The sequence below is a fragment of the Oncorhynchus mykiss genome, chromosome 26 (assembly GCF_013265735.2).
Source record: "Oncorhynchus mykiss isolate Arlee chromosome 26, USDA_OmykA_1.1, whole genome shotgun sequence".
NCBI classification, from domain to species: Eukaryota; Metazoa; Chordata; class Actinopteri; order Salmoniformes; family Salmonidae; genus Oncorhynchus; species Oncorhynchus mykiss.
In genome coordinates this window covers 33928049-33941882 of record NC_048590.1, presented here as the reverse complement: position 1 = coordinate 33941882, position 13834 = coordinate 33928049, and the positions used below count along the sequence as shown (strand labels likewise).

At 42.0% G+C, this 13834-nt stretch overlaps 2 protein-coding genes across 2 annotated transcripts; both read right to left on the bottom strand.

Annotated features, from left to right (window-relative positions):
• Window positions 1–600: 600 nt before the first annotated feature.
• On the bottom strand, window positions 601–8309 carry LOC110506678 (coatomer subunit beta). Its single transcript, XM_021586469.2, has 22 exons — window positions 8191–8309; window positions 7572–7725; window positions 7223–7452; window positions 6921–7090; window positions 6704–6818; window positions 6519–6611; window positions 5689–5826; window positions 5481–5600; window positions 5257–5364; window positions 5004–5150; window positions 4756–4901; window positions 4547–4643; window positions 4291–4451; window positions 4058–4178; window positions 3726–3953; window positions 3358–3537; window positions 2812–2956; window positions 2556–2675; window positions 2306–2451; window positions 2133–2222; window positions 1531–1686; window positions 601–1361 (listed from the first exon to the last, which is right to left on the bottom strand). Exons 2-22 carry the CDS (start codon window positions 7660–7662, stop codon window positions 1302–1304), a joined length of 2862 nt encoding a protein of 953 aa, XP_021442144.2. The 5' UTR covers window positions 7663–7725; window positions 8191–8309; the 3' UTR covers window positions 601–1301.
• A 574-nt stretch (window positions 8310–8883) lies between these two features.
• On the bottom strand, window positions 8884–12960 carry LOC110506680 (proteasome subunit alpha type-1). Its single transcript, XM_021586471.2, has 10 exons — window positions 12846–12960; window positions 12104–12148; window positions 11914–12015; window positions 11711–11814; window positions 11520–11608; window positions 11331–11401; window positions 11118–11247; window positions 10966–11045; window positions 9359–9463; window positions 8884–9204 (listed from the first exon to the last, which is right to left on the bottom strand). The coding sequence occupies exons 1-10, from the start codon at window positions 12846–12848 to the stop codon at window positions 9145–9147; spliced, it is 789 nt and encodes a 262-aa protein (XP_021442146.1). The 5' UTR covers window positions 12849–12960; the 3' UTR covers window positions 8884–9144.
• Between the last annotated feature and the right edge of the window lie 874 nt (window positions 12961–13834).

The window sequence follows — 13834 nt, the reverse complement described above, 5'->3', positions numbered from 1 at the left end:
CTTCAGATTTTAGAGTGAGATGAGGACTTGAGAGGAAGAGGACCTAATGATTCATCATGGGTTTTGTCTGAACTCTTGACTATTGGCCTAAAATCGTGTTTTTCAAACTCTTTTCTTACAATCAATCATAATTTCACAGTAACGTTGCCTTTAAACATGCCTGTCTCAATATGAGAATCAAAAGGAAATGTGGGTATCAAATTCAGAAGAGGTGTGTCAAAGTGAGAAAACTTGTGTGAAGTGCTCACATTCTAAATCTTTCCATACAAGGCAAAACATGATGTAATTTCCTTTCCAAGAAGCAAGGGAACTTTTGAGTTTCTATTCAACTGGGGAATGTTTTATATAATGGTGAGGTGGAAAAGGCAGTCAAAGCAATCTAAATGTGTGTGACTGACAAGAAATTGACAAGGGATTTTGATTTGATGCTGATCTTCCATCATTACACCATTTCAATACATGGCAAAGACTGATCTCATATAGCACGTTGATTGTATTCACTCTACATTTGTATAACTTGAAATTTGGGACCTGGCACAAACATACATTTTCACTTCATTGATGCAATTACTTGCAATTTACAGAAGCAATAACCTTTCCCCACAAATCTTAAAGTTTTACTTTCAAGGAATTTGCATGCATCTGATACAATAATCCCTTTGATGAGTCATTATCTGTAGTGTAAAGACAATGGGACATGAATCAGCTAAGCTGCTTATTCACAGGCAGCCCAATTCAGATCATTTGTTTGGTCAAAAGACCAATTAGTGGCAAAAACATCAGAATTGGACTGCCCGTGTAAACACACCCGTAGTGGATGGAATGTGCATTCAAACTGAATCCATATTTCATGGTTTAGTCTATGACATTGCACTTAACTTTACTGTCATAACTTTTGTCAACAGCGTAGTTAAGGGGTGGTGGAGCCGAAGTTTTTCCTACCTCGCGTTCCCTTAATGTAAGTAAAGAAAGACTGAACATGCAAACAGCCCATCGTCTGACAAATGTTGGGAGTATGTTTTGTTATATATGACATGTTTATTGAAAATTAAAGATATCCCTGGCCTATCACTTGGAGGACAGTAAGAGGGATTTTATTCCTGACACAGGAGGTGTAAAACAATCTCTCATACCCACATATAGAACAGTACTTAATCAAAAGGCCATAAAAAAGCTATCTGTTTATGGCCAGAGACAGATAGAAGAGACTAGAGAGGACTAGCAGAAAGCACATTTCTTTGCAGATGAATCTTGTCCAGTGATGTGGAGTTCTCAGTTGGACTGCTGGTTTTCAGTTGACTTTATGCAGATGTTTTTTTCTGGGAAAGATTGATCTTGTCACCCAGACTCAACGCCATGCCCTGTAGAGAGAGGGGAAGTGTTACTTGCAATGTATAAACTTCACAAAATAATTCCACCCCGATGTTTGCATTATTCTATCATTACTACTTCCGTCTACATCGCAAATGGCAACCTATTTACAAAAGTATTGCACTATAATGTAGTCTGAGTGGAAAGTGAGTTTCTCACCTGGCTCTTGGCCCGGATGCGGATGTGTCCGTTGACAGGGGCATCAGGACCCAGGTGGATGGGCTTCTCAATGCTGACGTTGGCCAGGGCGTCTTCACCGAAGATGGAGCGGGCATACAGGTTGGCAGCCATGAAGCCACAGAATCCAGAAAGTGCCTGGTTGTAAGGACAGACAAGGAGTGAGTGAGCATCACATGCATTACTACCTACTGTATTTGACCCAGTAGTATGAGTCTGATTGGTCCTGTAGAAACGTGCTCAGTTTGCTGAAGACAGGGCTATTACAAGAGAGAGTCAAGCTTATCTGTCTAAATCCATTAGTGGATTGATGAAGAACTTGAAACAAAATAAATAGGTATATATTGCCTGTATCTCGCAAGGTGCCCTTCTCTTTTCAAACGGATTGATTCAATCAGATAATTATAAAAAGACATTTAGAAATCAAATCCTAACACTGTAAAAAGGGTAGCAGCAACAGACATGTTAGACGCTCTGACAACTTCCACTCAGCCTTCCTATCTGCCAGGTTTAAAATCTCCATTCTGTTCTACACATCATCCTATTGATGTAGTTCAATCGGCAATATTCCACGACTACTGTACCTTCTCTGGGGTCAGGCACTTCATGTTGGTGGAGCTGAGGATGTGGTGGAGGTACTCGTTCAGGTCTACAATGTTGGTGTTCACCGTCACCTAGAATAAAGTGTTATTACGATCATCCACTGAACACACTAACAAAACAAAATATGGACAGTTCTCTTATCTAGCAGTAGTACCTTATTCTCCCACTCAAACTCAGCCCACATCTGTCTGAATTCTGCATCTGTGCACGAGGCTGGCTGGATGTAGTCCATGATGTCAATGTGGATGTCACTGAGGACCACGCAGTTCCTGTCGCTGGCAGCTCCTGATACGTCATACACTGACAGACAGACATTAGAACTGATGTCATACACATGGAGTGGAGGCTGGCATCAGATTATTCATGACAAGTATTCTGACAGAAGTTAGAAGTGATCCTCTTACCTATGTTGCCAAATATGATGCCATTCTCTGTGGACGCCACTTTGACGTTAGCCTTGATGTTGGCAAAGTCATGGGGTGCCAGAGTGAGAGGAGAAGGCTTCTCAACCAGCTTGAGGTCACCTGTTGGATTGAAAGGTTGATATCAGCATTAGACATACATCACCTATGGCAAACAAGAGAAATTGCCCTGAAACAGCCCTTAGTAAGGTTGTATGACTCTGCATAAAGTCATATGAACTATAGACTAGAACCTCACCCAATGTCGCCAGCTCCAGGGTGCAATTCTGAAGGGTGTCGTTGGTTTGGTTGACGACCAGCACATCCAGCACAATGTCATACTGGTTGACATGGACATAGGCCTCAGCATAGACTGGGTCTGAGAAACCAGTCAGCTGGGTAACCTGCAATACAACATACACTCAGAATGACATGGTCCTCACCAACCGGTTGTTATACAACGGAGCAAGTGTCAATAACTACCTCAACAGCACTAATAGCTAAGATGAAAACGTACATTTCTGAATAGGATCCTGATACAATCCATGCCAGAGCCTGAACTTAAAAATGTTATATTCATTCCCTCTTTCATAGTCGTACCTATGGAACAGACCTAGAAAACACAGATTTCTCTGTTGCTATGGCTCACTGTCACGTTGGAAACAATGCCACCTGCTGGCAACTTGAGGTACATCACATACATCTACTATCCAAAAAGGCACATGACCATGTGATTCGCAAGCACACAATTTTGTAATTCTGCAACAGAACAGTGTGTGTGTCTACTGGGTCCTTGTAGGTGTACCTTGTTGAGTTTGGAGGCCATGGGGTCATTAGCCTCCTTCTTAAGAGTGGTTCCCATGGCAGCCAGTAAACTGAGCTGGAACTGGTCCTCCTTGGAGGATGTCTCGTTCTTGGCCGTCAGTTGCATAAAGGAAATGGGGTCATCTGCCTGCACCAGCACGTTGCGTTTCTCTGACTCTTTCTGTGGATAAGAGCACAGAACACCATCAGCACATAGCAATACAATCCAGCAGTGTCCAAATGGATAGGCAGCCAGGTGAAGGGAGGACTAGAGTATAGCTGATTGAACTGGGAGAAGGCAGTGGTTTAGTGAGAAGAGTGGACTGGAAGCTATGGTCTAATAATCTAGCAGCCAGCGCTCCTTCTTACCTTCTGAGATAGCTTCTCCTCCTCCAGCCTGACAGTGAGCATGTGAGACAGGGACTTGCGGCACTCCTTATTAAAGATGTCGTTCATGAGGGGCGAGCACTCGGACAGTACCTTGAGGCACAGAGAGATGCGGTCCACATCGTCGTCTGTGATGGGCTTCTTGGGCAGAGAGGACTTGCCCAAGTGGAGGATAGTGGCCATGATCAGCATAGACTCAGCCACAAAGGACTGAAGGGGAGATGGTGATAGAGCATTAGAATCATTTCATGACTTTCAATGGACAGTGAACATGTTTCACAACCGTTTCAGAAGATAAGAGGTTCTATACTTACATTCTGTCTCTTTTTATCTTGAACGATGGCGACATATCGTAGGGCCACTTTAGTCAGGGTTGTGGCCAGGGAGGCTGCCACATAGAAGTCTCCGTCCATCAAGAAGCCCCTGAGAGGAGGCCTACAGGGAAAGGGATGACAGTTTCATTGAGTGTCATATCAACCACTTCTGAAAGACAATCACTGCAAGCTAAGAAACTATGTATTTTAGACACAAAAGGAAGGTGACTTACCTGTCCTCTTCCTTCTTTGAGGGTCGGGAGGAGCTGAGGGCGCTCTGTGTGACGTAGGTGCCCATCTCTGTCACCAGTTTGGCTGCTGGCGCTGCGTTCACCTCTTCTTCCGGCTTCCCCTCTCCAGCCTCTTTCTTGATCTCGTTCTCTACTATGGGGATCTGAAAAAGGGACAGACATGAGCAACTGGCATCAAGTATCACTCTGGTATTGAACACCGAAAGTGAATGAATAATCCATAAGCACACACACATACCTCGCCAAGCGACCTGCGCACTTCTGTCATCACACTCTGAATGTCCTCTTTAGTGCTGCAGTATTCTCCCAGGATCCAAAGCGCTCCTCTGTAGATCCTAACACAGTTTAAAAGATTGGATGTCGGCATACATTTTTACAAATCTGTAATTCTCCAAAAGTATCCTGCAATTCTCTATTTATATGCAAGCTTGTCAGTCTTGGTCTTACTTGACAGTCTTGATGGCGTGGAAGACTTCCAGCATCTTCTCGATGATGAGGGGCCTCAGGTTGTCGAACCTCTGAATGGCCTCCCTCACAAACTCCAGCACATCAGCCGCCGCTGCCTCATTAGTGTCACTCAGGAACTCCATCAGCTGAGTGACACACACATGTTATTTAGATGACATCACAGAGGACAGAATGACCCTAGCTGTGTTTGATTTCAGGGTTTGTATGTGTGAACAGGGTAGACTCACCACAGGAATGACATTGGCCGCCATGTCAGGGAAGCGTACACTGCATGAGTGGAGGGTGCGCACCAGCAGCTGCCTGAATTTATCAGTGTCCTCATGCTCCGTCACATTGTTGGTCTTAATCACCTCCTTCTTCAGAACTATCACCAACTGGAACACAAACACCTTAGTTAGAATAATCATCCTTTTACAAAATAGACAGGAGAGGAGAGTCCACAGAGACAGGAGAGATTAGTCCTGAGGATGACACCCCCACCTCCTCTACGTTTCGGGATGAAACTAGGTCCAAGGCCAGCTGCAGAGTCTTCTTCCGGACCTCGAGGTCAGGCGTGCTCAAAACACGAAGAATGTCCATCACCAGGTCCTGGGTGGACAGAGAACAGACATGTTAACCAGGTTATTATTGCACTTCAAAGACTTACTGGTACCTAACATTGAGTCTGTTCACCAGGAGCATTAATGAAAGTGAAGTCAGAGTACCTGGAGAACACGTTCATGAGTGGGATGCTCCTTCAGCTCTATCAGACGATCCAGGACGATCAGCTTCACGTTGTTGTCACTCTCCTTGATGATCAGGTCGATGTAGCACTGGGCAGCAGCCTAGAACAAATACACAAATGCCATTGAAAGACAATACCAGACCAAAATCCACAGCGGTGCTGTGTTGTAGATAAGTGAGAGGGGGTACCTTGATGGCAGTGGGTGCGCTGGACAGCGTGACAAGAGTGCCAGCTGCCTCGTACTTGACGGCTGGGCTGGAGGACTGCAACAGGTTGTAGATGCAGCGGATGAAGCGGGCACGCTCAGATGGGTTAGCGTGGCACACCTAAACATTGAGGAAACAAGAGACATGACAAATAAAAAGTGCCAGTACTTACGTGGATATAATTTCCAATTGAAGCTTTGTTGTTTTCTTTACCCCTTTTTCTCCCCAATTTCGTGGTATCAAATTGGTAGTTACAGTCTTGTCTCATCTCTTCAACTCCCGTACGGACTCGGGAGAGACGAAGGTCGAGAGCCGTACGTCCTCCAAAACACAAATGCTTCTTGACATAATGCCCACTTAACCCGGAAGCCGGTCGTACCAATGTGTCAGAGGAAACACAGTACACATAGGGGCCACAGGAGTCGCTAGTGTGCGATGGGACAAGAACATCCCTCCTGACCAAACCCTCCCCTAACCTGGATGACGCTGGGCCAATTGTGCGCCGACTGGGGTCTCCCAGTCGCATCCGGCTGAGACAGAGCCTGGACTTGAACCCAGAATCTCTAGCGCGATGTAGTGCCTTAGACCACTGCGCCACTCGGGACGCCCTTCAAGCTTCGTTTTAATTTTCTTTAACTCATAGCATAATGTCTTAATAGACCACACACATTGGCATATGTTTCAGCTTGCTCCTTCCTCAGTGCATGTGAGACAGAGAAACAGACATCAAGTGACATCCTGTGTTTTTCTTTACATATTTCTCAAAAGAGATATCTGGAGGTTTCTAGTGGGAAAATGTCTGAAGGACTCACCTTGTAAATGAGTTCCACAATGACCAACTGGAGAATATCTCCAAATGTATGCACTTGATCAATGCAGGTGCTGAGGTAATCCAGAGCTCTGTCCTGCACAGTGGAAATGACCAGTGTTAGTCCCAGACACAGAAAAATGTTGGTGAACAGTCTCTAATAAATAAAAAACTGAAGATGCAATTGACCTGGTCTGCGTGAATGAGCATCATGAAAGCATTTCTCTTGCAGCTGGCATCTTTTTCATTCACAAGGAAATCATGGATCAACTCAGGGGCATCTGGGATGAGATTTTCAAAGTTCCTGAGATAGAAATAAAATTGCTCAAGTAAATGCCATGTTCTCCACTAAGGGTCATAAACAGTCATATCGAACTTCCGTATTGTATCTCTACAGTAAGTTTACCTGTAGATTGTGTAGATGGCCAGTACAGCATTGCGGCGAACGTAGCTGTGGCGGTGCTCCAGGCAGGCACGGATGGCGGGCATGAGGGGCTCCAGCAGCTCAGACTCCTTTAACTTGCACAGGAAGCGCAGGGTGGATCCACGGATGAACTCATTGGGGTGCTGCAAGTCCTGAAACAGACAAACATACATTTAATGCCTCTTATTCAAGGATAATAGTCACACATCATACTTTCTTGTGCTAATTATATAATTTATTGAACATTCAGACAGAAAGTACACTTGTGTAGTATGCTACTATACCTTTCTGTAGGCGTCACAGACCAGGATCATCTCCTGAAGCAGCTTGCCATCTGGAGTCGTCTTGGGGACAATCTCCCAGAAGACTAGCAGAAGCTTTTTAATGGTGTGGTCTTGAAGTGGGAGGACAAATCGGATGATGGTCATCAGTAGGCCTGGCAGCTTCTCTCCATTCAGTATCATGATGATTACCTTCTTCAGGGCCTCTGTCTTTGCCTTGATCTCTCCTTTTTCTGATATCAGAAAAAAATTACATTGTATTACTCTTAAAGTCACACTAATCATAGATCATTCACACTGATTGTTTAGGTGCCTATTGACAATGCAGATAGGGTCAACAAAGGACACTTACCTAAATCTGCTTTGAGACTGACTTCCGATGGAGGTTCGGTGTCATTTGGAACATTGATCAAAGTGTAACAAACATTCTCTGCGGCTGTCATTTTGCCGGATGGATCGTCTTTCCTCTTGCAACACCCCAATCAACAGAACTGTTAAGATGATTCCTATGAAGTACCCATCAAGTAATGTTAATGCATAATCCGAAAAATGTAAACATAGATGCTATTGCACATAAGTTACTGAACACGATTCGTTCTTTCTAATACTGCACAGCTGTAGCTAAGAAATATATGGTAGCTAGTCGACACGTCAGTTAGCTAGCTTGTACTATAGTAGTTAGTAACGTTACTATAGTAGCTAGTTAATTTTCTTCATTCACACAGGCCGCCTCGGTTGTTAGTTAGCTAGTATGCTAGTTATTGACAAGTCAATGGCCTAACGAATTATGCAGCTCAATCAGTGATATTCACAAAAAAAAACAGATATGCAATATGCCAGTAACACTTCACAGAACCTATTAAGACGTTTTGATTTTGCAAATTGAGCAAGCTCAAACGCTTGTCGTCCATTACAGCTAATGTTAGCATGCAAATGGTGGATGGATACCAAAACATATTTGGAATAATTACCCAAACCAATCTTTCCACACTTGGTCACGATAGAGAAATAAGCACGTTGCTGCCTTTTACTGCACGTTAACTATATTTCATAATATCATTTGTCGCGTCTGTTATTTAATTGGGCAGCTGTAAAATTGCTGATATCTTCTCGAGCTGTCCGTTCCCAACTTCCCTGTGACGTGGAAGATTAGCTACTTTCTGAGCCACATCACTGCAACAGCAAGTGAAAAGGGACAAATAACCCGGATATCTAGACGCGAAGACGAAATTCTAATTATGAGTGTTTCCCAATATAACAATCTTCCATATTGCCTCCATGTATGTACTCTGAACCGATGCTTTACATATTTTTCCTACAAGTAACATACATTTGCTCTTTATGAAATATTGAATTGTAGATTTTGTTTATCCCCCATCACTTGGTATGGCCCAATCCAGAGGGTTGACCACATTATATAAGGCTACCATTTCAGTTGGGGTTGTAAGTAGGTTGTGTTACCAGTGATTATGATTCAATAAAGTCCATAGTAATCCCGGGTTAGTCATGATGTTTGAACATCTGTGTTTTTCTTTTTTTTTTGTTCAAAGTTCAGTTGGTGCTTAGGTATAAATAAACCCACTTCAGTTCCTACCTTCTCTTTGAAAACATCCACCGAGTGGCCACATAAGAACATAGAATGACAATGCAGTAATGAGAAAATATAACATCACATTTACATTTATTTTAACGAACCAGACAAGTTCAGAAAAAGTTGTCTTTAATGACAAAAAATGAATGCAAACATTGAATGGCTAACAAAAATCATAGTCGACTTGAACATAATGGTAATTGTTCTCCATGTTGAAACAGTTGCAAGTGAGTGTGGGTGTAATATTGGTTGTGGACAGGATGCCACCCAATGACTGAAAGAATCAGGGATAAGAGCTTTGTCATCTTCACACTGTCTGGGACACACTTCAATCTCAGAGCTCCATGGGCTCTTCTGGCTTCTCTGCTGCCACCTCGTCGTCTGGCTGGGCAACCTGCAGCACAACAAGAGGACAAGGCATGTGCATTGTCAGGTATGAAGATAACTGAATAATGTACCGTCAATAATCTTAAGGCAATAACCGTTCCTCTTGACAAGTTTCCTCTGAGAAAATATTTGTATTCAAAATTTGCCACGTTGTTTTTTACCCTTCTCTGTGGCCTCTCCTCAAGGCCTTCAAGGAATGATGCCACATCGCCATCATCGTAGATGGTGAACTCCATGTCCTTGCCAACAATCCCGATGGACACATTCTAAAAGGGCAGACAGTAAGTTGTCAATCTGTGATTTAAGTTGTGTTCTGATCCCCTACCCTTCTCTCTGAACCCCTCATGAATTTAAAAACATTGGATTAGTGTAAGAATGGCTAGGTGTTTTCACATAATAGTAGTTATACCAGTCCACCCGCTAACCCCTCTTTTACGCTACTGCTACTCTCTGTTCATCATACATGCATAGTCACTTTAACCATATCTACATACTACCTCAATCAGCCTGACTAACCGGTGTCTGTATGTAGCCTCGCTACTTTTATAGCCTCGCTACTGTATATAGCCTGTCTTTTTACTGTTGTTTTATTTCTTTACCTACCCATTGTTCACCTAATACCTTTTTTGCACTATTGGTTAGAGCCTGTAAGTAAGCATTTCACTGTAAGGTGTTGTACTCGGCGCACGTGACAAATAAACTTTGATTTGATATGCAGGGTGTACCGGTACAGAGTTAGTTGAGGTAATTGAGGAAACATTTACATGTAGGTAGAGGTTTAGTGACTCACAAGGGGGCGATAGCAAAGTTTTGTAATGTTATTTCTTTTTATTAGTTGCAAGCTGGCAGCCTGGCTAGCTGGCTTTAAAAATAGGAAGCTAGCTAGCCTTTTTAACATCCCACATCTATCTCCATGTGAAAGAATCAGATGTATAATTTAAACATATGCACTGGCAAATATTTGTACACTTGCAGGTTTAACTACTGATGGGGGAACAAAGCTTCCTGAAGCTGAGGTTTTCAAGACAATTGTGTCAAATAGGTTCATTACTCAAGGCTTTAATTAACACAGTGTACGCCTACTGTTCAAAATCATTTAGAGCAGCCAAATTAGCGTTTGCTCAGCATAGCCTTTTTGTCTTCTACCAAACAAATCAGGTGGTTGTTCGACGAAATGAAGCTTCGGACGTCATTAATAACGTTCTTCTGATAAAGTGATCCAGGCATTGGTACACTGCTTCAAAGTACACTTCTTAGAGATTTTGACGCATGCCTCAGAGCTCAGGCATCAAACGTAACATCACTAAGTGTAGCCCAAAACATTATCCCAGTTTGATATGCTGCTTGTGTATTAATTCCCATATCAGCTAAAAACAGAACATCATAATGTTTTGCTTACAGAGAAAAAAGAACATGGCTAGCTAGTTGGCTATAGCAGGTTCTACCATTTCACACTAGCCTGAGTTATAACTTCTAAACAAAATACCTTTTTGGTTGGATTCTTGTTGTTTGGTTATCAATGGAAATTAGGCTACTTGATTAATAATCTATAGATCGGATCGATGGAACCAAGTGACAACACTGCCCCCCATGGCTGCGGAAAAAATGATACGGCGCATCTCAATTTTCAGGCAGTAGAAAAGCATGTTGAATGCCGGATGGCATTACAAGAAGCTGCTCCTTTTGTGACAAAAAAATGACATTCCAACATTGCGCTACGCTCTGAATCTTGCGTCACCATAGAGCTTGCAGTAAGCTTAAGGTTTACCTTTGTGGTAAGATCTTGTTCTGCAGGTAGAGTTTCTCTCAGTCCCCGGAGGCCATGTTGAACCAGGTCATTCAGTTCACCTACAAGACAGAATTAAAGTTTTACAACGTGCTTACATCAGAAGCAGAGAAGAAAAGGCTTAAAATACTCACAGTCGAGAAAAGTGTCCATATGTCTTTCCAGGTAGGTACGTGCAGACTGGGAACGGGCCCCTATGGACATGGCCTTGCAATCAAAGTAGTTGGCAGAGGGGCAGGTCTGGAAAATGTGTGGCCCCATATCCTAGACGAGACAAACAATATTAGATATGACATACTATTCCACTAATATTTATAGAGGGACAAACCAACCAAAACATATCTTACATCATATCCTGCGATGAGTAACCCCACACCATAAGGCCTTCTTCCATATCTCTGTGTAGGGATCTGGGTTTCTGAGTGCTAGGTCAAGGTGGATTGTCTTAGTTGCAACGGTGTAAAAACTTTTAAAATGACCAATATAGACAATTCATGTTAACCATCATAAAAACTAAATTTGTGGTAAAAGGATACTGCTTCCAATTAGTGTGACCAAGCGGGACACAGGGAGAGGCCGATCAAACACAAACCTGGAGTCCAGGCACTCCTGACGCATAAAGTTGCTGAAGGAGTATGATGGAAGAAAGTGTTAACCTCAATCAGAAGAACACTGTCTAATTCTCTTCAAGAATATGAAAAACCATGCACAACAGATCCTCTCTTACCAGAGTAGCCTTGCATCAGCAGTGAGGCCAGCAATGGAGATGCCAATATGGCTGTCGACATGTAGAATTTTCTTCTGATGGGCAGCCAACTCGGACTGAGCTCTCTGGACAAGAACACAAAATTAGGATTATAAATAGACTTTACACTACTTTTCATATAATCATGTCCTTGAATGCAAATGTAAAATCAATGCAAATTGTACCTTCAGAGCCACAAGCACAGCATGACTGTGAGATTTCAGACCCACTGTGGCAGATCCTTGTTTCACTGCTTCCATAGCATATTCAATCTGATGAATACGCCCCTGAAACACAAAACAGTGACCTGTTATGAGTCACAAATATTGCAGCTGAAATTGCTAACTGTTATGTTACCTATATTTGCAGACTTACCTGTGGACTCCAAACTGTGACATCATTGTCATACTGGTTGCGGAACTAAGAAAAATACAAAAATTAGTCCACAATCTAGAAACCTACATGTTGCTGTCGTCATAGTACAATATGTCATCATTGATTCCATAATAGAAATCAAGTTCAATTTGCATGTGAAAATGTTATCATGGAACCCATTATTGCTCCATTGTTTATATTGGCTGCCCAAAGCCCACTTTTTAATGGTAACAGTTACTTCTTAAGTGTCTTTAACAAGTCAATGACTCAGCTAAAACAGCGCTGATTTAACTAGCTAGCAACACAGCTTGGTCTTCACACAGTGAAGTTTGACTTCAAGTTGTGAGGAAGTAGCTAAGCTCGCTAACGTTAACTGAATAGATAACATTAGCTAGCTAGCTACTACCATTGATTAAAATTGTAGCTAATAACATTAAGCAAGAAGTTAGCTACTCCTATCATATTCTACCCAAAATATGGGATAGTCACAGGCTAGGGATGCTGCCATAGCATTTGTTGTTGTCTTAGCTGGCTTTCTATTTCATTACCCTTTTTTTACCGGTACAGTAGCGTGGCTAGTAAACTTAACTAAATGCTTACTCATTGCTGGATAGCTAACTAGTTAGCTAGGTAGCCTTTCCATCCAACTACAGATAACAGAGATTTCTGGTGCATTTACTTAATACGTTTGCATTCATTTTTTTATATATCGTACATATTATATTATTTATTCCAAGCTTACCATGATGATAGAGCTTTCCACCAACAGGAGCCTCAGATAACCGATGAGTGCTTGATTACTTTTCCTATTGATGTCTGCGCAAAGGGAAACAAGTAGATCACAGAGAGGGGGAACCGCGTTCTGTATTTTTCTCTCTGCCAGATGTGATGTGAAATGATTCACCAGACACTGCTGAAGAAATCAGAAACCCCCACAATACACAAAGTAAAAGCGTGCAATTACTCAATACACCTCATGTTAAACATAATCTACAATCTCGTCGAAATAACTTTTTATCCCTGAAAATTTCGATTTTGAAGGTGCGTTCCTTATTCTTACATAAATATCACTTGCTTTCTATGATATATCCAAATAGAGTTCCATCTTCTCTGATATATGTAGTGATCAAAATATGCGATTCCTTGGAGGAACATTGCTTTCATTTACAAAGTCTCATTAGAACACATACAAAATAGGTATTCTAAGATTAAGCTTTTTTTTTTTATGAAGTGGTAGATTTCGTTAGTTGAACATATTTGGAAATCTTTCAATATCACAGGGCTGCCAGAGTAATTAGGCCAAGATAGGGGTACAATAGCCTGGCTGGGTAATTACACTAGAAAATAACTAGTACTATTATTACTACTACTTCTACTACCACTAATAATAATGGCTAAATCTTCAAATAATGGGCCTTATTGTTGGCCAAAATGTACTTTATCAATCATAAAATCCTAATGAAACAGATCAAGTTGCATATCTGTTTGAAGGCAAGATAATTTGACGTTTGGATTTTGTCCAAAGTAACGCAAGCAAACTCAGGTAATTGATAAATGCACTGTCAACATGTTGACGTTGTGTGGTTGTTTTTAGCTGTACATATTATCTTTTTTTTTTTTGGTTTTCAGTGTATTTTGAACGCGTCCAGACAATGCAATTAATTGTGATTTAAAAAACGCGTGCACTAAAATTACAAAAAGTTAACTCGAGCTGATTAACTCCGACAGCCT

What these genes read in the sequence shown, in the direction of transcription:
- LOC110506680 (XM_021586471.2), bottom strand. An exon ending in CTGTGCTTGTGGCTCTGAAG is followed by an intron (nt 11,815 to 11,913) that starts GTACAATTTGCA and finishes GTTCTTGTCCAG; the next exon opens with AGAGCTCAGTCCGAGTTGGC. An exon ending in AACAAGATCTTACCACAAAG is followed by an intron (nt 9,464 to 10,965) that starts GTAAACCTTAAG and finishes CTGCCCTTTTAG; the next exon opens with AATGTGTCCATCGGGATTGT.
- LOC110506678 (XM_021586469.2), bottom strand. Translation starts at nt 7,662, where the DNA reads ATGACAGCCGCAGAGAATGTTTGTTACACTTTGATCAATGTTCCAAAT. An exon ending in TCTGTGACGCCTACAGAAAG is followed by an intron (nt 7,091 to 7,222) that starts GTATAGTAGCAT and finishes TGTCTGTTTCAG; the next exon opens with GACTTGCAGCACCCCAATGA. An exon ending in CATCATATTTGGCAACATAG is followed by an intron (nt 2,452 to 2,555) that starts GTAAGAGGATCA and finishes TCTGTCTGTCAG; the next exon opens with TGTATGACGTATCAGGAGCT.